Source organism: Oncorhynchus clarkii, chromosome 20 (assembly GCF_045791955.1).
Source record: "Oncorhynchus clarkii lewisi isolate Uvic-CL-2024 chromosome 20, UVic_Ocla_1.0, whole genome shotgun sequence".
Lineage (NCBI taxonomy): Eukaryota > Metazoa > Chordata > Actinopteri > Salmoniformes > Salmonidae > Oncorhynchus > Oncorhynchus clarkii.
This window is the reverse complement of record NC_092166.1, coordinates 63,444,685-63,472,524: the sequence shown is the minus strand read 5'-3', so window position 1 is coordinate 63,472,524 and position 27,840 is coordinate 63,444,685. Positions and strand designations below refer to the sequence as shown.

Sequence of the window (27,840 nt, the reverse complement as noted above, 5' to 3'; positions counted from 1 at the left end):
AAGGTCCTTTTGCTGTTGTTCTGGGATTGTTTCTCACTTTTTGCACCAAAGTACATTCATCTCTAGGATACAGAATGCGTCTCCTTACTGAGCGGTATGACGGCTTCGTGGTCCCATGGTGTTTATACTTGCATACTATTGTTTGTACAGATGAACGTGGTACCTTCAAGCATTTGGAAATTGCTCCCAATGATGAACCAGACTTGTGGAGGTCTACAATTTTTTTCTAAGATCTTGGCTGATTTCTTTTGAGTTTCCCATGATGTCAAGCAAAGAGGCACTGTGTTTTGAAGGTAGGCCTTGAAATGCATCCACAGGTACACCTCCAATTGATTCAAATGATGTCAATTAGCCTAACAGAAGCTTCTAAAGCCATGACATAATTTCTGGAAATTTCCAAGCTTTTTAAAGGCACAGTCAACTTGGTGTATGTAAACTTCTGACCCACTGGAATTGTGATACAGTGAATTATAAATGAAATAATGTCTGTAAACAATTGTTCGAATAATTACTTGTGTCATGCACACAGTAGATTTCCTAACGGACTTGCCAAAACTATAGTTTGTTAACTTTTTTGGGACTGTGGGGCAGTATTGAGTAGCTTGGATAATAAGGTGCCCAGAGTAAACTGAGTGTACAAAGTGTACAAAGTGTACAAAACATTGGGAACACTTGAGACAGCGCAGGACATGAGGATATGAGTGCTGAGGATGTTATAGGCCTTCCTCCTGGCCTGCTGCTCAAAGAATGAAGCCAGACTTATGAGAGGCACCCCGGGGATCTTACAACAGGTGTTCACAATGGCTTGGAGGTGGTTCCTGTTCTTGACAGAAAGGGATGTGAACCAGCATACGAAGGAAAAACAGCATGCTCTCGGTTTGCGATATCGATTTGTGGACAATTAATTAATTCAGTTTCATGAGGAAGTATTGTCTCTGGTGAGCTTTTTCAAACTTCAGGGTGTTATCAAAGATGGTACCAAGATATTTATGCTGGTCCACAATGTCCACCTCTTCACCATGAATGATCACCTGGCCCATCCTGGGGGGCTTCCTCCTGAATTCGACTACCATTTCCTTCATCTTGGAGACATTCAACTCCAGCAGCACACTGTCACACCACTCAATGAAGTCCTGTAGGGCTGGTTCATGGTCCTACTCAGACCCTGGGTAGGATGGCAGTGGTCGTGAGCACTCTGACAGTCATGGGTATAGAACAGGTATTTCCAAACTGGAGTACAATGTACCCCCAGGGGTACGCGCAATGCCGTCGGGGGTAGCCAAATAAAAATGTGACTCACATATAAAATACAATTATTTTAAAAATTGGAAAAAAATTATTCACATTTTCAAACAGTCAATTTATATTTTCCAACGGGGCTATGCATTTGGGTGAGTTTTTTTTCTCGCCTGAGTAGCCTCGTTTCACTGCCAAAAATAAAATTAAACCATTCAGTGTTCAGCAAAAATAACAACACAATGTCAAATACAGGTAGCCTAGTCAAATAATTAACATCCAATCACATTAACCGTTATTCTCTCACAGGAATTTCACTATGTAGCCAAATGTAGCCGTTGCTCATTCCCTTTGCTCTAAAATTGATAAATGGTTAAAGAAAGTAAGGCCCGCGTCCATAGAGACACATACCAGCTCTACTGGTAGTACTGCTACTACCAGCAGTACTACACCGGCACCTGTCGACGACACAAGTTGTTCTGCTTCCACGAGCACATCCAATGCTAGCATCAGTAATTCTAAATTTGTTGTTAGCCCAGCTAGCACGGACACTGACAGTTGTGAATCTGATGCAGCCGAAGAGCTACTGCCCCCTTACCCAGGAAAGCACCGAACAACAGACAGGGACGTTGGACCATCGAAGAGGTGCAAATATGATGAGAACTACATTGATTTGGGGTTCACTTATTTTGGGAGTAGTGCCTTTCCTCAGCCACTGTGGCTGTTATATGTGCAAAAGTACTCTCTCACAACTCGATGAAAAATTCACTCTTGCGCAGACGTTTAGAAACAAAACATGCCAATTTGAAAAATAAGCCACAGGAGTTTTTTGAGCGAGAATTAAGATGACTTTTGAGTAGTGAGACATGTATAAAAGCAACAGATACCATTAATAAGAAGGGACTAGAAGCTTCTTATAGGGTGAGCTTCCGAGTGGCTAGGACAGGCAAGCCCCATACTATTGTGGAGGACTTAATTCTTCCTGCTGCCGCGGATATGGCTGGGACAATGCTGGGGGAAAAGGCCCAAAAAACTATACAGACAATGACTTCATCAAACAACACTGTTTCACGACGCATCAGTGACATGGCAGGAGATGTTTTGAAACAATTACTGCTTTGCATACATGCCAGTGAATTCTATGCGTTTACAGCTGGATGAGTCAACAGACAAGGCGGGCCTGGCACAGTTCCTGGTATATGTCCGTTACGTTTATGGGGGATCAATTAAGGAAGACATCCTCTTCTGCAAACCACTGGAAACCAGGACAACAGGAGAGTATATTTTTAAAGTACTGGACAGCTTTGTGACATCAAATGGACTTTGGTAGTCAAGATTTGATTTGAGACGTAAGATAGTGGCTGGGCCGCTCAAGGACATTCAGAGATTTGTCCCGAAGCCACTCCTGCGTTGTCTTGGCTGTGTTCTTAGGGTTGTTGTCCTGTTGGAATGTGAACCTTTCACCCCAGTCTGAGGTCCTGAGCGCTCTTGAACAGGTTTTAATCTAGGATCTCTCTGTACTTTGCTCCGTTCATCTTTCCCTTGATCCTGACTCGTCTCCCAGTCACTGCCGCTGAAAAACATCCACACAGCAGGATGTCACCACCACCACGCTTCCCCATAGGGATGGTGCCAGGTTTCCTCCAGACGTGACACTTGGCATTCAGGCCAAAGAGTTCAATCTTGGTTTCATCAGACCAGAGAATCTTGTTTCTCATGGTCTGAGGGTCCTTTGGGTGCCTTTTGGCAAACTTCAAGCGGGCTGTCATGTGCTTTTGACTGAGGAGTGGTTTCCGTCTGGTCACTCTACCATAATGGCCTGATTGCTGGAGTGCTGCTGTCACAACTTCTGCCGAAGTCGATGCCTCTCCTTGTTCAGGCGGTGCTCGGCGATTGTCACCAGTCTTCTAGCCATCATTGATCTATGTTTCATTTTCCATTGTTTTGTCTGGTCTTCTTACACACCTGGTTCCAATCCCATTCATTATATGTTGTGTATTTAACCCTTTGTTTCCCCTCATTGTCACACCCTGGTCGAAGTATTTTGTGTTTATCTTCATTTATTTGGTCAGGCCAGGGTGTGGCATGGGTTTTTGTATTGGGATTGTAGCTTAGTGGGGTGTTCTAGTTAAGTCTATGGCTGTCTGAAGTGGTTCTCAATCAGAGGCAGGTGTTTATCGTTGTCTCTGATTGGGAACCATATTTAGGCAGCCATACTCTTTGAGTGTTTCGTGGGTGATTGTCCTTAGTGTCCTGATGTCCGTGTTCTGTGTTTATGTGCACAAGTATTAGGCTGTTTCGGTTTTCGTTACGTTTATTGTTTTGTAGTGTTTGTATTTAGATTCGTGTTGCTTCAGTTTAATAAACATGGATCGCAATCTACACGCCACATTTTGGTCCGATCCTTGCTACACCTCCTCGTCCGAGGAGGAGATAGAAGAAAGCCGTTACACTCATGTCCTTGTCAGAGATTGTTTATTGTTATGTTCATGTTTTATGGATTAGTGTGCGACGGGTTCTTGTACCCACATTTATTTTATTATGGACTTTGGTTTTGGAGTTTGTGTTTTAAGTTATTAAAATACTCCATTTATACCAAGTTTGATTCTCCTGCAATTGACTTCCCTGCCACCTACATACACGATGTGACAGCTGCAGAGATGGTTGTCCTTTTGCAAGGTTCTCCCATCTCCACAGAGGAACTCTGGAGCTCCGTCAGAGTGACTATCGAGTTCTTGGTCACCTCCATGACCAACGCCCTTCTCCCCTGATTGTTCAGTTTAGACGGGCGGCCAGCTCTAGGAAGAGTCTTGGTGGTTCCAAACTTCTTCCATTTAAGAATGATGGAGGCCAATGTGTTCTTGGGGACCTTCAATGCTGCAGAAAGGTTTTGGTACCCTTCCCCAGATCTGTGCCTCGACATAATCCTGTCTCAAAGCTCTACTGACATTTCCTTCGACCTCATGGATTGTTTTTTTTCTCTGACACACTGTCAACTGTGGGACCTTACATAGACAGGTGTGTGCCTTTCCAAATCATGTCCAATCAATTGAATTTACCACAGGTGGACTCCAATTAAGTTGTAGAAACGTCTCAAAGATGATCGATGGAAACAGGATGCACCTGAGCTCAATTTTGAGTCTCATAGCAAAGGGTCTGAATACTTATGTAAATATGGTATTTCTGTGTTTTAGTTTTTATACATTTGCAATCACTTCTAAAAAACAGTTTTCTCTTTGTCGTTATGGGTTTGGAGTAACAAAATGTGGAAAAAGGGAAGGGGCCTGGCTACTTTCCGAATGCACTGTATGTGCATCAATTGATGCCTACATCAAATGAGTGGTACGTGATCTAGCAAAGAAGAAGCTGGGAGATGGGGAGTTGGAGTTATGCCTTGCATATTAAGAAAAATTCTCCATTAAATTATGACCAAGTAAGACCTTCGGCGTGGTGACCCACTGAAGAAAGAACAAGAGGGCAGGAGCGGCCCATTATGGTTATGTAATGTCATGCCAGGCTGGTCTGGCTGGGTGGTGTACTTTAGACTGCAGACCAGGCCATCTATGATAGATAGTGTAGATATGTGTCCTTAGCTGTCTGTTCCAGTTGGTCTTGGGCTACTCTCTCTGTCTGAACAGTGGAGGGTTGTTGAGACATGATGCAGTCATTTGAGGGACAGAGGGAATGGGCTGGAGTTATGCAGCAGTGAAGCAGCAGTACTACTACTAATATAATTAAAGAAAAAGACTAGGGTGGACTGTATCTTAGGCTAGGTTGAAAAGTGATATTGCCACTATGGCGCATCTGTAAGAATGCAGGAACGAAGGTTCAAGACAAGGTTTCCAGTTCTCGTTATTTATTCACTAACTAAAAGGGCACAGCAGAAGGTCACAGGAGCACATGGGTGGTAAGATGGAGATTTGATGGCTCGTAAGGCCGGAAGATAAGTTTGTGACAAGTTATGATAGGAGGTTGTGGTCTGAAGGGAATACAAAGAGGAGATAGATAAAATACATTAGTATACAAGACAAAGTGCCATAAGTAAGGAGAAATATATAAGTATATCAACAATACTAACCAAACAAAGGACATTACCAATAAAATTAAATAAAAGCAAATGTTATTTGTCACATACGCCTAATACAACAGGTGCAGACCTTCCAGTGAAATGCTTACTTACAAGCCCTTAACCAACAATGCAGTTGTTAGAAAATACCCCCAAAAAAGTAAGAGATAAGAAAAACAAATAATTAAAGAGCAGCAGTAAATAACAATAGCGGGGCTATATACAGGGGGGTACCGGTTCAGAGTGAATGTGTCAATGAGCGGGGACACCGGTGTCGATGTAATTGAGGTAATTATGTACATGCAGGTAGGGTTACTAAAGTGGCAATGCATAGACAATAACAGAGAGTAGCAGCGGGGTGGGGGTGCAAATAGTCTGGGTAGCCATTTAATTAGCTGTTCGGGAGTCTTATGGCTTAGGGGTAGAAGCTGTTTAAAAGCCTCTTGGACCTAGACTTGGCGCTACAATACTTCTTGCCGTGCGGTAGCAGAGTGAACAGCCTATGACTTGGGTGGCTGGAGTCTTTGACAAATTTTAGGGCCTTCCTCTGACAATGCCTGGTATAGAGGTTCTGAATGGCAGGAAGCTTGGCCCTGGTGATGTACTGGGCCGTACGCACTACCCTCTGTAGTGCCTTGCGGTCGGAGGCTGAGCAGTTGCCATACCAGGCGGTGATGCAACCCATCAGGATGCTCTCGATGGTGCAGCTGTAAAACCTTTTGAAGTCTTTTCAGACTCCTGAGGGGAATAGGTTGAGTCGTGCCCTCTTCCCAACTGTCTTGATGTGCTTGGACCATGTTAGTTTGTTGGTGATGTGAACGCCAAGGAACTTGAAGCTCTCAACCTGCTCCACTACAGCCCCGACGGTGAGAATGGGGGCGTGCTTGGTCCTCTTTTTGCTGTAGTCCACTATCTTCTCCTTTGTCTTGATCACGTTGAGGGAGAGGTTGTTGCCTGGGCACAGGGACTATGGTGGTCTGCTTGAAACATGTTGTTATTACAGACTCAGACATGGAGAGGTTGAAAATGTCAGTGAAGACACTTGCCAGTTGGTCAGCGCATTCTCGGTATACACGTCCTGGTAATCCGTCTGGCCCAGTGGCCTTGTGAATGTTGACCTGTCACATCGGCTGCGGAGGACGTGATCTCACAGTCCTCCGGAACAGCTGATGCTCTCATGCATGTTTCAGTGTTACTTGCCTCAAAGCGAGCATATAACTTTTTTAGCTCGTCTGGTAGACTTGTGTCACTGGGCAGCTCTCGGTTGTGCTTCCCTGACACGTTCTGACCTTAGTTATTTTGTTATGTCTTTGTTTTAGGTTGGTTTTAGGCTGGGTAGCCTTTTCCCACCTGTGTTTCGTGGGTGATTGTTTCTGTCTTTGTGTATGTCACCAGACAGGACTGTTTCGTTTCGTGTCATTCCCTTTGTTATATTTGTTTGAGTGTTCTGAGTTATAATAAATATCACCATGAACACGTACCACGCCGCGCATTGGTCCGATCCTTGCTACTCCTCCTCAGAAGAGGAGGAAGACGAGCGTTACATTCCCTTTGTATTCTGTAAAAGTTTGCAAGCCCTGCCAGATCCGACAAGCGTCGGAGCCGGTGTAGGACGATTAGATCTTAGTAAAGTATTGACGCTTGCCTGTTTGATGGTTTGTCGGCAGGCATAGCAGGATTTCTTATAAGCATCCGGGTTAGAGTAGCCTAGTGGTTAGAGCGTTGGACTAGTAACCGAAACGTTGCAAGATCGAATCCACAAGCTGACAAGGTAAAAATCGGTTGTTCTGCCCCTGAACTAGGCAGTTAATCCATTGTTCCTAGGCCGTCATTGAAAACAAGAATTTGTTCTTAACTGACTTAGTTAAAGGTAAGAAAAAAGTCCCGCTCCTTGAAAGTGACAGCTTTAGCTTGGTGCGAATGTTTCCAGTAATCCATGACTTCTGCTTGGGGTAATATCTATGGAACTCAGGATATATAAGACAAAGGAAGGAAGGAATACTTTCTAAGGAAAGTATAGCATCATAAACTGATTGGTAATAAACATACCGGCTAGAAAGTTAGCATTATACAATTCTCTATATACATAAAAGGCACTTACTTTAGAGTCCGGTAAGCACAACGAAGGAAATCGAATAAGGACTTGGGCCGCCTCAAGCCACTAGAAACACCGAACAAACACTGATATAAAACTAGCTGCTTATATAGGTGAGGAAAGGAGAGGAATGGTGATTATCAGAGTGAGTTCAGGTGTGGTGAGTTTGCCAGAGAGCCGGCGTGTCCAAGGGGTGATTAGGGAATTGGTGAGATGGCATGATCCTTCAGTAATAGGACTCATAATACATTGGATATTACATGGTTATTACACAAGAGGCCCAGAGGTGTGCTTGTGCCTCATTCTGAACACACTTACCCATAGTACAACCTGCTCCCAATACCCAGCTATTGTGTGTGTTCATAGCCGTGAAACACTAAGAGACTGCTGAGACGCGCAAGCAAGCACATGTGTGTGTGTGTGTTTGTAATGTTACATTAAAGAGTATTTTGTGCCTTAGGGAGGGTGATAAAGAGGAGAGTGCATAACGGGACGTCTGACGTCTGTCTATAAGACAGAGCATCATCAAAGCATCTCTTTCTTTTCCCAAAGCATCTCTTTCTTTTCCCAAAGCATCTCTTTCTTTAATCAAAGCATCTCTTTCTTTAATCAAAGCATCTCTTTCTTTTATCAAAGCATCTCTTTCTTTTCCCAAAGCATCTCTTTCTTTTCCCAAAGCATCTCTTTCTTTTCCCAAAGCATCTCTTTCTTTTATCAAAGCCTCTCTTTCTTTTATCAAAGCATCTCTTTCCCTCCCCACTGGAAAAGCCAATAATGTTTAGCGCCATAATGTGCTATAATGTCCCACTCAACTAAGTGAGAAAGAGAAAGGGATGACCCTTAACAGTCAATTGAGAGGACAGAGGTTATTCAAACCACAGCATTACCTTCAGAGCCAGACCTTTTAAACTGTGCCAATCCCACACTCTGAGACAGAGTGAGATTAGAGCAGTGACATAACTATAAACCAGAATAACTGGTGTGTCAAACTGAAATCCTTTAGAAAGAAGAAAGGAGGGAAAAGAGGAGTAAAAAGAGGATTGGTGAGCCTAGCGGAGTCTACAGTTCTCACCGTAAATAATACATCACCGACGGCCCAAATCCTCAAGACTGGAGGAGTGCTGTGCCGTGTGTGTGCGTGTAATCCACTAAACTGCATTTGCGCAGATGATCCAAGTGCAATCTCTAGTGCTACAGCCAAGGCCTCCATCAACACACAGTAATACAGATCCTTGATGTGTGTATGTGTTTGTGTGTGTGTTTTGAGTGGGGATCACAGAAAATACTGTGGCTGGTCTGAGATCCAAAGGTTTTTTTGGGGATTGAGCAGACCAGTGTGTGTGATGTTCTCTCTAACCTAGGTCTATGGATGCACAGTCAGCTGGAGGGGTGAGGGAAAAGGAAAGGGGCCTCTTAGATCAAACACTTCCCACCACCCCTCTCTCTCACACACCCCTCTCTGTCTCTTGCTCTCTCTCTCTGAGAGAGAGGCATTATTATTTAGTAATTATTAGTCATTAGTCATTATTATTCTACGGTAGCTACACACACATACATGTATATTGTGATGCATACACAGCCGGAAACTAGTGAAGTATGTACAAATACATGTCATTTCTTTAGTCATTGAAAGAAGTCTCCAGAAATCATGTGGTACATCAACAGACACATGTCATATACGTAGATAATCATTTTGTGATCCTACAATAGGATGGACTGAGTTGCGCTCCGCTCTGAATTCCTCGAATAAGTCATAGTGTGTTTGGGTGCAAGGTTATAAGTGCCCCCTAGATCCTCATAATGTAACTACACTAATGAGTCAGCTAGGTTTTACTCAGCACTAAAAGTGCAGTGTTTGGTCTGGCTGCTTTAAGGATGCAAGAGAGGAGAAGGGGCAGTTTGGTAAAGTTTTTCAATCAAGCAAAAGTACAGTGAGAGAATTTGTTAGCCTGTGCCTGTGCAGTGTTGGAAAACTGTCATACTTGAGTAAAAATAAAGATACCGTAATAGAAAATGACTCAAGTAAATGTAAAAGTCACCCAGTAAAATTCTACTTGAGTAAAAGTCTAAAGGTATTTGGTTTAAAATGTACTTAAGTATCAAAAAATAAATAATTTCGAATTCCAGATGGCGCCATTTTCTGTTTTTTCTAATTTACAGAAAGCCAGGGCACACTCCAACACTCAGACATAATTTACAAACGAAGCATGTCGGTTTAGTGAGTCTGTCAGATCAGAGGCAGTAGGGAGGGATGTTCTAGGGATGACTAGGGATGTTCTCTTGAACTGCAGGGGAACATGGGAGAATGTGATTTTTTTTTTTTTTTTGAATTTTTACCCCTTTTTCTCCCCAATTTCGTAGTATCCAATTGTTGTAGTAGCTACTATCTTGTCTCATCGCTACAACTCCCGTACGGGCTCGGGAGAGACGAAGGTTGAAAGTCATGCGTCCTCCGATACACAACCAACCAAGCCGCTGCTTCTTTAACACAGCGCACATCCAACCCGGAAGCCAGCCGCACCAATGCGCCGGAGGAAACACCGTGCACCTGGCCACCTTGGCTAGCGTACACTGCGCCCAGCCCGCCACAGGAGTCGCTGGTGCGCGATGAGACAAGGAAACCCCTACCGACCAAGCCCTCCCTAACCCGGGCGACGCTAGGCCAATTGTGCGTCGCCCCACAGACCTCCCGGTCGCGGCCGGTTACGACAGAGCCTGGGCGCGAACCCAGGACCCTGATGGCACAGCTGGCGCTGCAGTACAGCGCCCTTAACCACTGCGCCACCCGGGAGGCCCCTATAACTATGTGAATTTGACTATTTTCCTGTCCTGCTAAGCATTCAAAATGTAACGAGTACTTTTGGGTGTAAAGGAAAATGTAGGGAGTAAAAAGTACAATATTTCCTTAAGGAATGTGGTGGAGTAAAAGTAAAAGTAGTCAAAAATATAAATAATAAAGTAAAGTACAGATACCCCCAAAAATGACTTTAGTAGTACTTTAAAGTATTTTTACTTAAGTGCTTTACACCACTGTGTGTGTCTGCTGAGTAGCTGTGCTTACCGCTGCGGCTGCGTAGCATCCTAGCTGAGATGTAGTTGGTTTCGATAGGGGGGTTGATGATTGTGCTGTCCACTGAGCTAACCTCTCCTCTGGGCTGCTTCAGAAGCTCTGTCAGGGTCCTGTGAATGGACAGACACACATATTACAGTTAGACTTTAGAATGACTCTCTACATGTGTGGTGATTGAGTAGAAACAGTGAGTGGGGATTGAACAAGATGATCCCGTGGTTATAGGCAATCGACCCAAGCCCTAACCCTAAACTCCTGGGCAAATAACTCCCCATAGCTGGCCACTGTGTGTGACTGTAGGCTTAGTCAAAGCCAAAAATAAGAACAGCAGCACTGCAGGGGAACATGGGAGAAAGTGACAGGAGCCAGATAATTGGGCTGAGTGTGTGAGAATATAATCTTGAGAGAGAGAGAGAGAGAGAGAGAGAGAGAGAGAGAGAGAGAGAGAGAGAGAGAGAGAGAGAGAGAGAGAGAGAGGGAAATAGACAGGGAGAGAGGAAGAGGGGGGGGGGGGGACAGAGAGAGTGACACTGAAAATGGGCCATTTTAATTGAGTGTAATCTTATCAGGCACACAGTGTCACACTCATAAATACCCTAAAACACACTGTCAAGTCATTGAGCTGTGTGTAAGGGAACACACTGCTGTACTGAAAGACATCATCTCTCTTTCTCTGTGTGTTTGTTTCCCACGAAACCAGACCTCAGGAAGGGTGGGGAGCCAGGGCTTTCCTCTCCTCTCCTGGGAGGACTTTCCTGAACAGATTGACCTTCCCCTGGGCTGTGGTTATCTGTACAGTACATTATGTGCCAGGAATGTGTATAAATGTGGGAAGGGTACTACGGTGAATTTGCCCTCCCTAGCTGGACAGAGCAGAACTCCATAGGGGTGAGCTGAGGGAGAGGTGACAATGTGACATATATCAAATGGGAGAGATTAATAGAATGAACAACTCTCTTGCTCTATAAACTCTGTTTCTATACAAAACAGACTTTGCAGAAACTTGCATGCACACATGCGCACACACAAAAACTCCCAAACCCATTTTTCTAATGACAAACAGAATAAACTAATCCACCTCCCCAGCAATCTCATTCATCACTTTAGACAAACATGTTTTCTCTCTTTGAGTTTACTGAATTTACAGAGTTGACATTGATCAATTATTCGCACACTGGTGCCTCTGTTCTGCTCAGTGTATCTCCCCGCTGCCGAATAGTGCTCCTCCACCCTGCACATCAGGGACTGCGACTACACGGTAAGTGAACCAGCCAGAGGGGAACCCCTGTGTTAGAGCTGCCAAAAAGTGAACCCCGGCCCATTGGGACTGCTGAGTGGAACAGTGTGTAGGTGTGATATGTGTGTGGGACTGCCAAATTCTGCCCCTAAGGGGAGTGCTGTGGTGGCATGCTGAGAGGGAAGCAATGTTGATGTCAGACATGATAGCTGGCTGTTTTCAGATGGAAAAAATGTCTCGTCTTCAGGGACTCCTTCCCAGTGTTGGAAAAAGTACCCAATTGTCATACTTGAGTAAAAGTAAAGTCACCCAGTAAAAAACTACTTGAGTAAAAGTCTAAAAGTATTTGGTTTGAAATATCAAAAAAAGTATCAAAAGTAAATGTGATTGCTAAAATATACTTAAGTATTTAAAGTAAAAGTATAAATAATTAAAAATTCTCAACCAGACGGCACCATTTTCTTTTTTCAAATTACGGATAGCCATGGGAATGTTCCAACACTCAGACATCATTTACAAACAAAGCATTTGTGTTTAGTGAGTCTGCCAGGTCAGTGGCAATAGGGATGACCAGGGATCTTGATAAGTGCGTGAATTTGACCATTTTTCCTGTCCTACTATTCAAAATGTAACAAGTACTTTGGGTGTAAGAGAAAATGTATGGAGTAAAAAGTACATTATTTTATTTTGGAATGTATTGAAGTAAAAGTAAAAGTTGTCAAAAATATAAATAGTAATGTAAAGTACAGATACCCCAAAAAACGACTAAAGTTGTGCCAATTGCTGATGACTTTGATTTGTACAACACCACTCGTGCCCCTCGTCATGACAAATGACTTCAACGCTGGCAGTCTCAGCCTAAGGTATGGCAGTCTCAGCCAATTGGTACAACTTTACAACCTAGCCTGTATTCTAGGCTAGTAAACTGGTGAATCGCCTGGGGGGCTTTGCAGAGGTGTAAGAGCTTCAAGAGGGTTCTGTGTACAGTGGATAAAGACAGGGGCTTGGTTTTAAGTTTTTGGTTTCGGGAAAAATTAAGAAAAGATTGTCCTCAAATTATGTACAGTGCCTTGCGAAAGTATTCGGCCCCCTTGAACTTTGCGACCTTTTGCCACATTTCAGGCTTCAAACATAAAGATATAAAACTGTATTTTTTTGTGAAGAATCAACAACAAGTGGGACACAATCATGAAGTGGAACGACATTTATTGGATATTTCCAACTTTTTTAACAAATCAAAAACTGAAAAATTGGGCGTGCAAAATTATTCAGCCCCCTTAAGTTAATACTTTGTAGCGCCACCTTTTGCTGCGATTACAGCTGTAAGTCGCTTGGGGTATGTCTCTATCAGTTTTGCACATCGAGAGACTGACATTTTTTCCCATTCCTCCTTGCAAAACAGCTCGAGCTCAGTGAGGTTGGATGGAGAGCATTTGTGAACAGCAGTTTTCAGTTCTTTCCACAGATTCTCGATTGGATTCAGGTCTGGACTTTGACTTGGCCATTCTAACACCTGGATATGTTTATTTTTGAACCATTCCATTGTAGATTTTGCTTTATGTTTTGGATCATTGTCTTGTTGGAAGACAAATCTCCGTCCCAGTCTCAGGTCTTTTGTAGACTTCATCAGGTTTTCTTCCAGAATGGTCCTGTATTTGGCTCCATGCATCTTCCCATCAATTTTAACCATCTTCCCTGTCCCTGCTGAAGAAAAGCAGGCCCAAACCATGATGCTGCCACCACCATGTTTGACAGTGGGGATGGTGTGTTCAGCTGTGTTGCTTTTACGCCAAACATAACGTTTTGCATTGTTGCCAAAAAGTTCAATTTTGGTTTCATCTGACCAGAGCACCTTCTTCCACATGTTTGGTATGTCTCCCAGGTGGCTTGTGGCAAACTTTAAACTAAACTTTTTATGGATATCTTTAAGAAATGGCTTTCTTCTTGACACTCTTCCATAAAGGCCAGATTTGTGCAATATACGACTGATTGTTGTCCTATGGACAGAGTCTCCCACCTCAGCTGTAGATCTCTGCAGTTCATCCAGAGTTATCATGGGCCTCTTGGCTGCATCTCTGATCAGTCTTCTCCTTGTATGAGCTGAAAGTTTAGAGGGACGGCCAGGTCTTGGTAGATTTGCAGTGGTCTGATACTCCTTCCATTTCAATATTATCGCTTGCACAGTGCTCCTTGGGATGTTTAAAGCTTGGGAAATATTTTTGTATCCAAATCCGGCTTTAAACTTCTTCACAACAGTATCTCGGACCTGCCTGGTGTGTTCCTTGTTCTTCATGATGCTCTCTGCGCTTTTAACGGACCTCTGAGACTATCACAGTGCAGGTGCATTTATACGGAGACTTGATTACACACAGGTGGATTGTATTTATCATCATTAGTCATTTAGGTCAACATTGGATCATTCAGAGATCCTCACTGAACTTCTGGAGAGAGTTTGCTGCACTGAAAGTAAAGGGGCTGAATAATTTTGCACGCCCAATTTTTCAGTTTTTGATTTGTTAAAAAAGTTTGAAATATCCGATAAATGTCGATCCACTTCATGATTGTGTCCCACTTGTTGTTGATTCTTCACAAAAAAAGACAGTTTTATATCTTTATGTTTGAAGCCTGAAATGTGGCAAAAGGTCGCAAAGTTCAAGGGGACCGAATACTTTCGCAAGGCACTGTAACTACTGGGCCAATAAAGGTATTTTTTTATAAAAAAATGTCTGACTTTCAAGCCACCTAAATCTCTAAATATTCCATTCTCTCTCTCTCACCCTCTCCAATGTCACTCTCTTTTACTTTATTTATCTTTCTAAACCTACGTTACTGTCGTTCCCTCGCTACCTCATGTTGTCTCTTACTCACTAGCTGAGACTGCCTAGGGCTTGGTTCTCTCTTCTTTTGGCTCGCTACTAAACAACTTGCTGATTAAGGCTTTTAATCTGCAACAAAACTGCCTTTATCTCTGGGCATTTATAGAGGCTAAATTGAACTTCCATTTCAGGCTCTATCTATGTGCAAGTTTTACCCTAAATGTACACTAATCAAATCAAATCAAAGTTTGTGTCACGTGCACTGAATACAACAGGTGTAGTAGACCTTACAGTGAAATGTTAACTTACAGGCTCTAACCAACAGTGCAAAAAAGGTATTAGGTGAACAATAGGTAGATAAAGAAATAAAACAACAGTAAAAAGACAGGCTATATACAGTAGCGAGGCTATATACAGTAGCGAGGCTATATATAGTAGCGAGGCTATATACAGTAGCGAGGCTATAACAGTAGCGAGGCTATAACAGTAGCGAGGCTATATACAGTAGCGAGGCTATGTACAGTAACGAGGCTATAACAGTAGCGAGGCTATATACAGTAGCGAGGCTATATACAGTAGCGAGGCTATATACAGTAGCGAGGCTATAACAGTAGAGAGGCTATATACAGTAGCGAGGCTATATACATATACAGTAGCAAGGCTATATACAGAGGTAGATTGAGGTAGTATGTACATGTAGATATGATTAAAGTGACTATGCATATATGATGAACAGAGAGTAGCAGTAGCGTAAAAGAGGGGTTGGCGGATTGTGGCGGGACACAATGCAGATAGCCTGGTGAGCCAATGCGCGGGAGCACTGATTGGTTGGGCCAATTGAGGTAGTATGTACATGAATGTATAGTTAAAGTGACTGTGCATATATGATAAACAGAGAGTAACAGCAGCGTAAAGGAGGGTTTGGGGGTGTGGGGGGGTACACAATGCAAATAGTCTGGGTAGCCATTTGATTACCTGTTCAAGAGTCTTATGGCTTGGAGGTAAAGACTATTGAGAAGCCTTTTTGTCCGAGACTTGGCACACCGATACCACTTGCCATGTGGTAGTAGAGAGAACAGTCTATGACTGGGGTGGCTGGGGTCTTTGACAATTTTCAGGGCCTTCCTCTGACACCGCTTGGTGTAGAGTTCCTGGATGGCAGGCAGCTAAGCCCCAGCGTTGTACGTGGCCGTACGCACTACCCTCTGTAGTGCCTTGCGGTCGGAGGCCGTGCAATTGCCATACCAGGCAGTGATGCAACCAGTCAGGAGGCTCTCGATGTTGCAGCTGTAGAACCTTTTGAGGATCTGAGGACCCATGACAAATCTTTTTAGTTTCCTGAGGGGGAATAGGCTTTTGTTGTGCCCTCTTCATGACTGTCTTGGTGGGCTTGGACCATGTAAGATTGTTGGTGATATGGATGCCAAGGAACTTGAAGCTCTCAACCTGCTCCACTACAGCGCCGTCCATGAGAATGTGGGCGTGCTCGGTCATCCTTTTCCTACTAGCCCAATGTGTGTTTGATGTAAAATTAGGATGAAATTATAATTAAAAGGACTACGGTAAGGTGGCCATCAGTACGGGATTTAAAAAAACTGTTAATAAATTGAAACAGGGGATGTTAATCATTACTGCCCACTCATTTGGGACTCCGCCTGCAATGCGTTCGTCTATCAAATCAAAACAATACAGTATCTTTAAGATCATGGAGGTGAGAAACAAAACACAGGGTATTATCCTCCATTCCACTTTAATCCCAGTAACTTCATGATAACATCACAAGAGTCATTCAGCTATTAAAGACATGACCGCCTTGCTGTCAATGAGAAACAATAGGATTATGTCTTTCTCCTGGAGCGCAGGGAAGGTCACAGCATTAAGCATCACTGAGGACACGTAGCCCAGCCTACATACAGTACAGTCGCTGTATGCGTGCCAAATGGCACCCTATTCCCTATATAGTGTATTGCTTTTTATCATACCCCGTGGTCAAAAGTAGTGCACTATATAGGGTGCCATTTGGGACGTAGCCTCTGTATCTATAGCCTCTTATATCTGACTTCCTGCGTCAGAGCTTTCGTGTTATCATCATCATCGCTAATCCTTTGTGGTGAAAGTGCATCATATCGAATTACAAGGAGAGTCTCCTAATGCTGTGTAACAATCAATTATCCCTCCTCTCATATCAGGAAGGATGATGGCTAATTAGCAACATTCAGTCCCACTCTTCGTCATTCACCACCACAGCTTCCAGCCCAGCACAGTCCCCACTCTAATTTTTATTTTATTTAACTAGGCAAGTCAGTTAAGAACAAATTCTTATTTTCAATGACAGCCTAGGAACAGTGGGTTAACTGCCTGTTCAGGGGCAGAACACCAAATTTGTACCTTGTAAGCTCGGGGATTTGAACTTTCGGTTACTAGTCCAACACTCTAACCACTAGGCTCCCCTAGCACAGTCCCCACTCTAATGATAAGGGAATCCACAGCTTCCAGCCAAGCACAGTCCCCACTCTAATGATAAGGGAATCCACAGCTTCCAGCCAAGCACAGTCCCCACTCTAATGATAAGGGAATCCACAGCTTCCAGCCAAGCACAGTCCCCACTCTAATGATAAGGGAATCCACAGCTTCCAGCCCAGCACAGTCCCCACTCTAATGATAAGGGAATCCACAGCTTCCAGCCCAGCACAGTCCCCACTCTAATGATAAGGGAATCCACAGCTTCCAGCCAAGCACAGTCCCCACTCTAATGATAAGGGAATCCACAGCTTCCAGCCCAGCACAGTCCCCACTCTAATGATAAGGGAATCCACAGCTTCCAGCCAAGCACAGTCCCCACTCTAATGATAAGGGAATCCACAGCTTCCAGCCAAGCACAGTCCCCACTCGAATGATAAGAGAATCCACAGCTTCCAGCCAAGCACAGTCCCCACTCGAATGATAAGAGAATCCAGCCCTGTAAACTAATGTACTAGCATATCATAAATAGGACTGGTGGAGTCATGTCACACATGCAGCTAACACAGACATATGGAAATGTCTGCTCTATCCAAAATTACAACCAACTAATTGCAGCATTACCACAAAAATGGAAGAGGCAAATAGAAGGGGGAGAAAGTAAGGAACTTGTCTGTCGGCCCTGCATTAAAGACCAAAATTGGTTAAAGAAAATTTAGATTTTCAATGATTATAAAAAAAATGATTGCAACTAATAGAATGTTATATATATATGGGCGACACAACCATCCCAGCTCTGAAGATTTTGCTGCGAAGAGCCAGAATCATTAGATCATTTGTTTCGGTACTGCCCATACGGGTTGTTTCTTGTTTTTGGTCACTGGTTCAGGAATGGCTGAAGAATTGAAACATTTACCTGGAGCTAACTCTGCAAATAGCACTGCTGGGTGATTTGAAAAGCAATAATATTGATTAATAATATAATAAAATTCGTAGCAAATTGTTTTATCTTTAATTTACAATCTGTAGGAACTATGAGAATAGAAAGGTTAAAATCTTTGGTGAAACATCACAGCACAGGTGAAAAATATATGGCAAATAGAAATCGAAACTGGATGGTGTTCAGAGATAGATGGAAGGAGTTGAGTGGAGCTGAAGGGTGGGACTAATAACAAGATAACTAATTAACTAAATATACTGTGTCCGTAAAATGTACATAGGTTCAGAATTTTTGTAAAACTGCACAGTTGGAAAATATATGGCAAATAGAAATCAAAACTGGATAGTTTTCAGAGATATATAAAACAATACAATAATAAACCAAGCATAGCCACAGGAAGTAGGGGTGCTGAGGGTGCTGCAGTACCCCTGATAAATCACAATAATGTTTTTTTTAAATAATTACTCCCCCATGTACTAATGTAATTTCTAATTTTATTAACTCTGTGTGCAGTTTCAAAAGCAGAGATGTCCTTGTACTATCTGACAATGTTTTCTCCTTGACTTCATGAACCATATTCTCAATACCCCATACCCTGACCTGGATTTGGAATTGGTGTGAATAATGTAATTTGAATTGTTGAAATTGGCGTGCTTGTGATGGTGATGAGCACAGAGTAACGAGAGAACAACGGACAGGAAGGAGACTACAGCAAACAACTTAGGCCTTGATGAGTTGTGATGGAGTGTGTATGTGTGCTGTCTCGTTTGTATGTTTATGGAGGTGTGTCACCTCAGCTGACCTTTTCCCAAAACAATGCTTAACCTCTCTTTCTGTGTCAGCCCCAATGCTTTGTGATGTCACTCCCACTCTGCCGCTCTCTCCCTTTCGCTCTGTACATCGCAGCCTTTCTCCCTTTCTCTTTCCCTCTCCATATTTCTCCCTCTCTCCCTTTCCCAATCTTTCGATCTTTTACCCTCCCTTCATCTCTTTCTCCCTTTATCTCCCTTTTCCTTTTCCACGAGCACTCTCTTAATTTCCCCCTCTCCATCCCTCTATCAACAATGCAGCTACATCTCACTCAGAATGCCCTGTCAGTTTGGATTATGGTTACAGAGCTCACATATACCCAGTGGCACTCTACGGCCATATGGGAACATGTACACCCATTCAGAGAAACATTGGGAACACCAATAACCAATTACAAATCGACCCCTATCTATCATTTCTATAGCCTTCATTTAAAAATAATAGATTGGTTTTAGCATTTGTAATACCATATTGGGCACGCTGCCCAATGCTACTGCCTAATGGTACGCAGATCTAAACAAGTGCTCAGAAGGTAGAAGCTATGGTTCCATATGGAATTTATCATAAAAAACATTCAGTGGCATTCAGAAACACACAGGATTCCAGGAAATACTGTTTAAACCTGTATATTATATATCCAATCTTTTCAGATCCAAACAAGTGCTGAGGTGGCAGAGGTTAAAAATCGATTTGGAATTGGGCATAAAACATGCAGTGGCATCCAGGCAGAACCACACAGGAAGCCGTCTTTAAAACTCACAAGCACACTAACCTGTCCTCTATAGACAGCCAAACACAGGACACATGGTCACTATATGCTATAACCAGAGGCAGGTCTGGGCACAGATGATTCATTAATACTACCTCAACACTTTCTCTCTTTCTTGCCTCACAACAAAGTCCCCTGGTGTTGGTTTCCCTGAGAGCGTGGTATCTAGCTTGCCGTACATCCAATTCTGCTCCATGTTGTGATATTCAGAAAAAAGGGTTAACATGAGAATTCAACCCCTTGGAGCTGAGTCAATGAGCAGTGACCCTCATGTGTGTCTGTCCAGGGGTGAGAGGTAGAGCCCGAGGAGGAGGTCAGGGGAAGGTAAATGTCACAAAGTATCCATCACAGCTGGACTAGGATGAATAGATGGAGAGGGGGGTATAAAATCAGAGAGCACTCATAGCAAACATAAACCAACCCTGAAGGAAAGCTGACTGATAGAGGGACAGGATAGAGGAAGAAGGAGAGGAGGGGTGTGCTGCGTTCCATAAGTACCCAACTGTCTGTCTGTCTGCGTCTTCCTTTGGGTTGTGTCGTGGAAATTCATATTGAGAGAGACTTTATCATTTCTTCAAACAATCGTCTTTATTTAATATTGATTAATTATTGCAATAATGAGACTAGTCAACACAACACTCTTGACTGTTGGGCCGAGCAGCCTAACTGATAATGAAAAAACTAGGTAGCCTAGTGGTTAGAGTGTTGGGCCAGTAACCGAAAGGTAAAAATCTGTTGTTCTGCCCCTGAACAAGGCAGTTAACCCACTGTTCCTAGGCTGTCATTGTAAGTAAGAATGTGTTCTTAACTGACTTGCCTAGTTAAATAAAGGACAAATACATATATATTTTTTTAAATATAGGAGACCTAAAAATGCTTAGTCAGGGCTAGTTTCACCCCTCCCATGCGGATAGGGGGACATCATAAACCACCTTGGTTCAACTCCTGGTTATCCGCACGGATGTTGTTTTACCCCCAATCCGGCTAAGTTTCCTAGATGCCAGGAAGATGAGACAATGAGGGATTGTTCAAAACTCTTCCAGGCTATCTCTATCTCGGGTCACACACCACATCTTGTCTATGAAATGCCAGCTTTAAGTTTTTATAACCAAGTCATTGTCAGCTTAAGGTATCTCTAGGAAAAGCCATTTACTTGCCCATACGCCCAGACTAACTGCAGGAAGCTCGAGTGGAAACCATCCCTTTACAGAAACACAGCAGTTATTAGAACAGAAATGTCAAGGATATAGTCATTAACTATTAATATCAAACAAATCAGGTAAATACATCATTTTTCTATTACAATTCGCAGTACAAACATGTTTTTTTTACACGGTGGCAGGTGACTCTCATCTTTTTAACCTTTTACTGCAGTGGGCTAAATCAGGGTCACATAGTGTTTCTTGGTAGTCTGAAGCAAATCTACTTTGAAACAAAAGTGTACACCTCACACATATGGTTCTGGGCTTAAAACAAAGAAGACACCTATGTCAGATATTACACTGTATATACTGTACAGACGACTGAAATATTACAAAAACGTTTGACATAGAAACACTGGAGTTTCGACGGGTTTTTTGAAACAATGTTTATTAATTATGAAATTATGAAAAAGATTTGTAACATTCCACCCTTGAGGTCACTAGAGGTCACTCATTTGACTGCAGGAAAGGGGTGTTTTACGATTTTTGTTTTGTTTTTTGTCACACACACTTAGATCAGATCAATGGACCACCCACCAGGCCTCTCTCTTCCCCATGTTAATTCTCACCCATGGTGGTCTAAAGTGGATACTGTTAGCCATGCTATCATGCCTGGGGCCCGTGTCCTCTGAATGTTGTGATCTGAACCATGCACTACCACAACCTAAACGTCAGTATCATCATTCTTGTTGTTAATTGAACTATAAATCACTATACAGTATGTCAGGCATAATGCCTTTTAGGATGAATGTCATTGTTTGTTTTAAGTCCCTTCCAGTTGATGTCTTCCATTAGATTCGACATGCATCACCTGGGGGCGGGTAGAGTGGCACATTCTGTCCTTTGGGAATCAAGAATTGGAGCAGTGTGTGATGGACCGTACACTGCTAACTACTGTGAGGTTTTAGAGGGGGATTGAGAGGAGTAATGACCTAACACCTGCCCTGGTAGAAGCTGACTACCAGATGTGAGAGACAGACACCCCATGCTGGTCTAATAGGGGCCCTATAGAGCAGCACTGCAGGGGGCCTGTTGCCGAAAGAGGGAGAAAGAAAGGGAGAGAGAGAGAGAGAGAGAGAGAGAGAGAGAGAGAGAGAGAGAGAGATAGACAAAATGGTCTGTGTAGAAATGAGTTGGCCTCTAGAGCATGAACACAGCTAGACCAGCCAGGAGTAATAGCTGGGCAGCAGAGGAGTAGCGACAGTATTCCAGTAATCTGAGAGAAGTTTATTTCATCTGTGCGAGTCTAATCTGGCCAGGGCAGTTCATCTGTTACGAAGTGTTAATCAGCCGAGGAGTGTATAGAGCCGGGGAGCGTTCTATTTTTGAGAGGTGTTAACCTCTGAAAAATATTAAATCCTGGGAATACTTATCCAAACTGAAGATGTAGACGGCCTCGTACGAGAGCAACTGTTCACTCCCTGCGGGATAACTACTGCATATAAGTATATAAGTGGATTTCAGAGAGAAATAAAAACATTCCTTTGGGCTTTTTATTTATTCATTAAATGTATTTAAATAACTTTTTTATGACATTGAGGTCATTAGAAGATTTCCATAACTCAATATTGGCTAGGTGGAGTTATATGAAACCATGGCAGAGTTATTAACTATTGGCTAATATAGACATTACTGTAAAATAGGCAACATAAGTCAGCAGTCGTGAGAAGGGAGAGATAGAGGGGAAGTGGAGGAGAGCGGGAAAACGACAAAGGGAGAGAAAGGTGGGAAAGAACAACACAAAGAAAGGGAGTTTGAAAGGGAGAGGGAGAGAGGGAGAGAGAGAGAGAGAGAGAGAGAGAAAGGGAGAGAGAGAGAGAGAGAGAGAAAGATTCTGATGGGGCAAAATCTCTTCTCCCCTGCAGCCCTGCCTCCGTTGATTACCTCAAAAACCCAAGGGCTGCCGGAAGAGAGGAGGAGAGAAAGGTGTAATACAAAAGAAAGAGAGATGAAGAGGAGGAAAGACAACAGGAAAACTGATTAAAGGAGGGAGAGTTGACACCATGTAGCATAGCAGTGTTTCAGTAATGATGTCCTAGGGGTTCTGCTCCAACACTGAACCAGATATTGAACCTGACTGACGCTGGCTAAAACGCTGTACAGTGAGATGAAGCCTGAATGAGAAGTCATGTGATGTACATACTGTAGCTATTGGGGAATATGATACATGGTTGAGAATACTTGAAACTTCCCCTCAATGTTTTGTTTTGCTAAGTATATGCAGAATCTTTGGCTTGTACTGTAAACAGATTTAGCTTGATATCTATAGATTACTATACTGTACCTCTGGCCATATTGTGATCTCCTTCCTCTCTTTGTCTCTTTTCCTTTGTGCCTTTCTTCTCCTCGCTCTCTCTCTCTCCCTCTCACTTTCTGGAGCAGGTCATATTCCCTAAAGATTGTTGGTAAACACAACATCACCCTGCAGTTACCTTCAATATTCAACATGAATGTAATTACAATACTGGCTAAAGTGATCAGGTAGCTTCCTGAACAAGTTTGTGAAATTCTGTTGAAATACACAAATCATATCATGTCTTATCAGTGGGTATGAAAACATGTATTTGTTTCTCCTGACAACACAACACACACATTTCTTTAAAATTAGCCAAAAGAGAATGATGTAGTGGAATTTTCCTGGTTCAGTTGATGGTTGCAGCCACATGTATACACACACACACGCACACACACACACGCACACACACACACACACACACACACACACACACACACACACACACACACACACACACACACACACACACACACACACACACACACACACACACACACACACACACACACACACACACACACACACACACACACACACTCTCTCCCTCACCTGGAGTTGCTGAGGTCGTTCTGCGCCCCTGCCGATCCCCTGCTCTTCTCCAGGCCCAGCTTGGTGAAGATGCCCACCAGCACCATGATGGCCACCACTCCACAGATGATGTAGACAATCATATGGGTGCGGTCTCTCTCCTGGTTCCCATGGCCCTCGGTCACCGTGGTGATGGGCTTGCCCGTGTTGGCCCAGATGGGTGTGTCATAGTTTGAGCAGATGCTCTGGTCGAGCCGCTGTCCTCTGAACTGGCAGCAGAAGCGGTAGAAGCAGGTACCACAGCAGTACAGGAAAACACCCATATTGCAGTTGAAAGGTGGGTCCCACTGGCCCATCACATCGTAGTAACCTTGGCAACGGGTGCCTTTGGTAGGGATGGCATCCTCATCATCCGTGATGTCGCCGCTGGGTGTCGACATGCCGCTGAACTCTGTGGTTACTAGCGTGGTGATGGGCTCCGTCGTGGTGGGGGTCATCGGAGCTGTCTGATTCTCTGTCTGGGTTTGGACAGTGTCCGGGCCAGCGGTGGTGGAGCTGGTGAGGTCCTGGGCCAGGCTGGGCCCCGTCAGGATGAAGGATAGGATGAGGAGGAGGCAGGACAGGGGGCACGCTGCCATGGTACACCCCATCCTCAGTGCCAAGCTGAGGCTTTAGAACAGTTCACTATGGTGGGTCAGACCAGAGATCAGAGTCTCAGAGCAGGGCTTGTAGTCAGAGACAGACCGACACGTTTGGGGAGAAACAACAAAGAAAAATCTAAAGTCCAAAAATCTAAAGTATGTGGTTCCTGTCTCCCAAACAGACGAATACTAACTGACGTTCCATAATTGAAAGGTTCACCCACAGTTCAATCACTCACATATGCGATGTATGAATAATGGGAACAGACAGAAAGTGTTTGTAGATTTTACATTTTTGTTTTGGTACAAGCATGCCGGTTACTCAGAACAGTGCAAAATAGCTCAAATATCTGATGCTCTGGACTAAAATCCTCTGAACCATCGTAGTAGGTTTGTCTTACCTTTGTCTTTTGAAATTGCCTTTAGAGAAAGCAGCAGTTTCAATATACCAGGGTATATTCCATTAACAATTAACCACAAACTTTACTCGGCATTTTTCTCTATAGGGTAAAGGAGTTTGTATTTTTCCTTATGTTTTTTCCATTCTCCAAGTAGTTTTGTAGCAGCTTTGTCCACCACAGGCGACCTCTCCTCTCGTTAAAGCAGTGCTTCCCTGTTCCTCCTCCTAGCTCAGTGTTTGAGGGTGGCTTGGAGGTCCAGACCAGACCAGTCCACTTGTGGTTGCAATCCCAAAGAGCACCGCGCTGCGCTTGCTGACAATCCTGCCTCTGTGCGCGTGTGTGTGTGCAAGTGGGTGGGTGTGTGTGAGAGTGTGTGTGTGAGAGTGTGTGTGTGCTGTTGAATGTGACTCGCTCTGAGCTCCGTGAAAACGTAACAGTTCAGGAGCCAAATTCAATCCCCTCTGCTCAACACAATGAACGAGAGAGAGGAAGAGAGAGAGAGAGAGAGATAGAGGAAGAGCAAGACATTGTGAGAGTAGAGAGTAAGAGAGAGAGAGAGAGAGAGAGAGAGAGAGAGAGAGAGAGAGAGAGAGAGAGAGAGAAAAGGAGAAAGGGAGGGAGAGTGAGGGAGGGTAGGCAATCCTATACCTCTGCTGCTCACATCATCCCCTGAGAAGGAAGGAGGGTAGTAGAAGACATAAAAAGAGAGCACAACTGAGATGTTCTATACTTTCTGTCACAAATTACCCTGTTTTTAAGTAAGTACTGCATGTAAGTGTGTGTGTGTTTGTTCTGCTCTGTCTAAAGGTATGTAGCTATAAGTCAGACAGTGGACAGCAAACACCTGTTTTCATCCATCCTGTTGTTTAGTTGCGGGAGCTTTTGTTATCTCTCAGTCTGCTTCTCATTTGTCCTACACTCATTTGATTTCTTTCCACCCTCTCACACAGCCCCTCTCTTTCCACCCTCTCACATGAATGAGTGTGTGCATGTGAGGGTGAGTGTGTTCGTACGTGTGTCTCTCTGTGTGTGTGTGTGTGTGTGTGTGTGTGTGTGTGTGTGTGTGTGTGTGTGTGTGTGTGTGTGTGTGTGTGTGTGTGTGTGTGTGTGTGTGTGTGTGTGTGTGTGTGTGTGTGTGTGTGTGTGTGTGTGTGTGTGTGTGTAAAAGAGAGAGAGTCTGCCAGATTAAGTCCAGAGTTCCAACTATGGAATCCTCCATGTGTTTGGTTTGTTTCCAATTCCATCCTGGAGCGAGACCACAACGATACCCTCTGCCTGTCAGCCAAAACCACAGCAGCTGGAATCCAACGACAAGAGCCTGGACGGCAGCTGATGCACTGGTGTTCCTCTCCGCATATCTGCACACACACTGACGCCAGCTCAGATTAGAACAATTTCTCCCCGTGTGGATTATAGAAAACCTAAATGGTTTGAAATTATAAACAGGTACAGATTGACAAGGGTTTTTGCTCTCCCTCAACCGTTGCTCTACTCTTCTTTACTCTCCTTTACTTTCCCTTTCACCATCCTCCCTTTCCTCTCCTTTCTCAACACTTTCACTTCCACCAAAGCAGTTCAGTGACTGTGTGTGTATGTTTACCTCTTCCTTTGTATGGTCTTTCTTGGTCAGAGAGAGAGATAAAGAGAGAGAGAGAGAGAGAGAGAGAGAGAGGGGAGGGAATAGCGGACAACAGGGGTTGTATAGTAAGTACAACATGAGAGTGGGGGAGGAAAAGCAGGAGAAAATAGGACTGGAGACTTGAAAGTGAAAGAGAGAGAGATACTGGGCCAATGGGGAAAGCGAGAGAGAGAGGCAGCGGAATGACAGGGTTATGGAAGCAAGGGATTATGAGCAAAGGAGAACAGAGGAATGAAGTTGTACGAAAGACAGATATAGGGCCTTCAGAAAGTATTCATTCCCCTTGACTAACTCCACATTTTGTTGTGTTACAGCCTGAATACTAAACTGATTAAATATATTTTTCTCTCTCACCCATCTACACACAATACCCCATAATAAAGTGAAAACATATTTTTTTTAAATTGTGGCAAATTTATTGAAAATTAAATACAGAAACATCTAATTTGCATAAGTACTCACACCCTTAAGTCAATACATGTTAGAATCCCCTCTGACAGTGATTACATCTGTGAGTCTTTCTGGGTAAGTCTCTAAGAGCTTTCTTTGCACGTTGTTCTTTTTAAAATTCTTCAAGCTTTGTCAAGCTTGGCAGGCATTTTCATGTCCTGCCATAGATTTTCAAGATGATTTAAGTCTGTAACTAGGCCACCAAGGAGTATTCAACGTCATCTTGGTAAGCAACTCCAGTGTATATTTGACCTTGTGTTTCAGGTTTTTGTCCTGCTGAAAGGTGAATTTGCCTCCCAGTGTCTGTTGGAAAGCAGACTGAACCAGGTTTTCCTCTAGGATTTTGACTGTGGTTAGCTGTATTTAATTTATTTTTATCAAAAAAACTCCCTAGTCCTTGCCGATGGCAAAAATACCCATAACATGATGCAGCCACCACCATGCTTGAAAATATTGTAATGGCTGTTGGAAGGAGAGGACCAAGGTGCAGCGTGGTACGTGTTCATGATCTTTATTAACTGAACACTGAAATAACAAAAATAACAAAGAGAATGAACGAAAACCGAAACAGTCCTGTCAGGTGCAGAAACACACAAAACAGAAAACAACTAACCACAAAAACCCTGTGGGGAAAAGCTACCTAAGTATGGTTCTCAATCAGAGACAATGATCGACAGCTGTCCCTGATTGAGAACCATATCCGGGCCAAAACAAAGAAATACAAACACATAGAAAAAGAACATGAATGCCCCCCCAAATCACACCCTGACCAACCCAAAATTAGAGACATAAAAAGCTCTCTACGGTCAAGGCGTGACAAATATAAAGAGTGGTACTCATATATATTTTGTGTTGGATTTGCCCCAAATATAATATTTTGTATTCAGGACATAAAGTACATTTCTTCGCCACATTTTTTTGGTGTTTTACTTTAATGCCTTTTTGCAAACAGGATGCATGTTTTGGAATATTTTTATTTTGTACAGGCTTCCTTTTTTTCACTCTGTCAATTAGGTTATTATTGTGGAGTAACTACAATGTTGTTGATCTATCCCCAGCCTTCACCTATCAAAGCCATTCAACTCTGTAACTAAATCCCTTGGCGTTTACTTTCCTCTTCGGAAACTGAGTTAGGAAGGATGCCTGTATCTTTGTAGTGACTGGGTGTCTTGATACACTGTCCA

General features: G+C 43.4%; 1 protein-coding gene across 2 annotated transcripts in view; it reads right to left on the bottom strand.

Annotated features, from left to right (window-relative positions):
- LOC139375632 (protein shisa-9B-like) overlaps nucleotides 1-26,067 on the bottom strand; it is a 44,526-nt gene extending 18,459 nt beyond the window's left edge. Inside the window, exons 1-4 of one of the 2 annotated variants that reach the window (XM_071117429.1) lie at nucleotides 24,568-24,855; nucleotides 23,547-24,250; nucleotides 22,986-23,093; nucleotides 10,459-10,577 (exon numbers count right to left, since the gene is read on the bottom strand). In XM_071117429.1, the coding sequence (XP_070973530.1) occupies nucleotides 10,459-10,577; nucleotides 22,986-23,093; nucleotides 23,547-24,175 (856 nt within the window). In that variant the 5' untranslated portion in view covers nucleotides 24,176-24,250; nucleotides 24,568-24,855. Of the gene's footprint in view, nucleotides 1-10,458; nucleotides 10,578-22,985; nucleotides 23,094-23,546 lie in introns of both variants that reach the window. The other variant, XM_071117428.1, reaches the window with a different exon arrangement.
- Nucleotides 26,068-27,840: the final 1,773 nt, after the last annotated feature.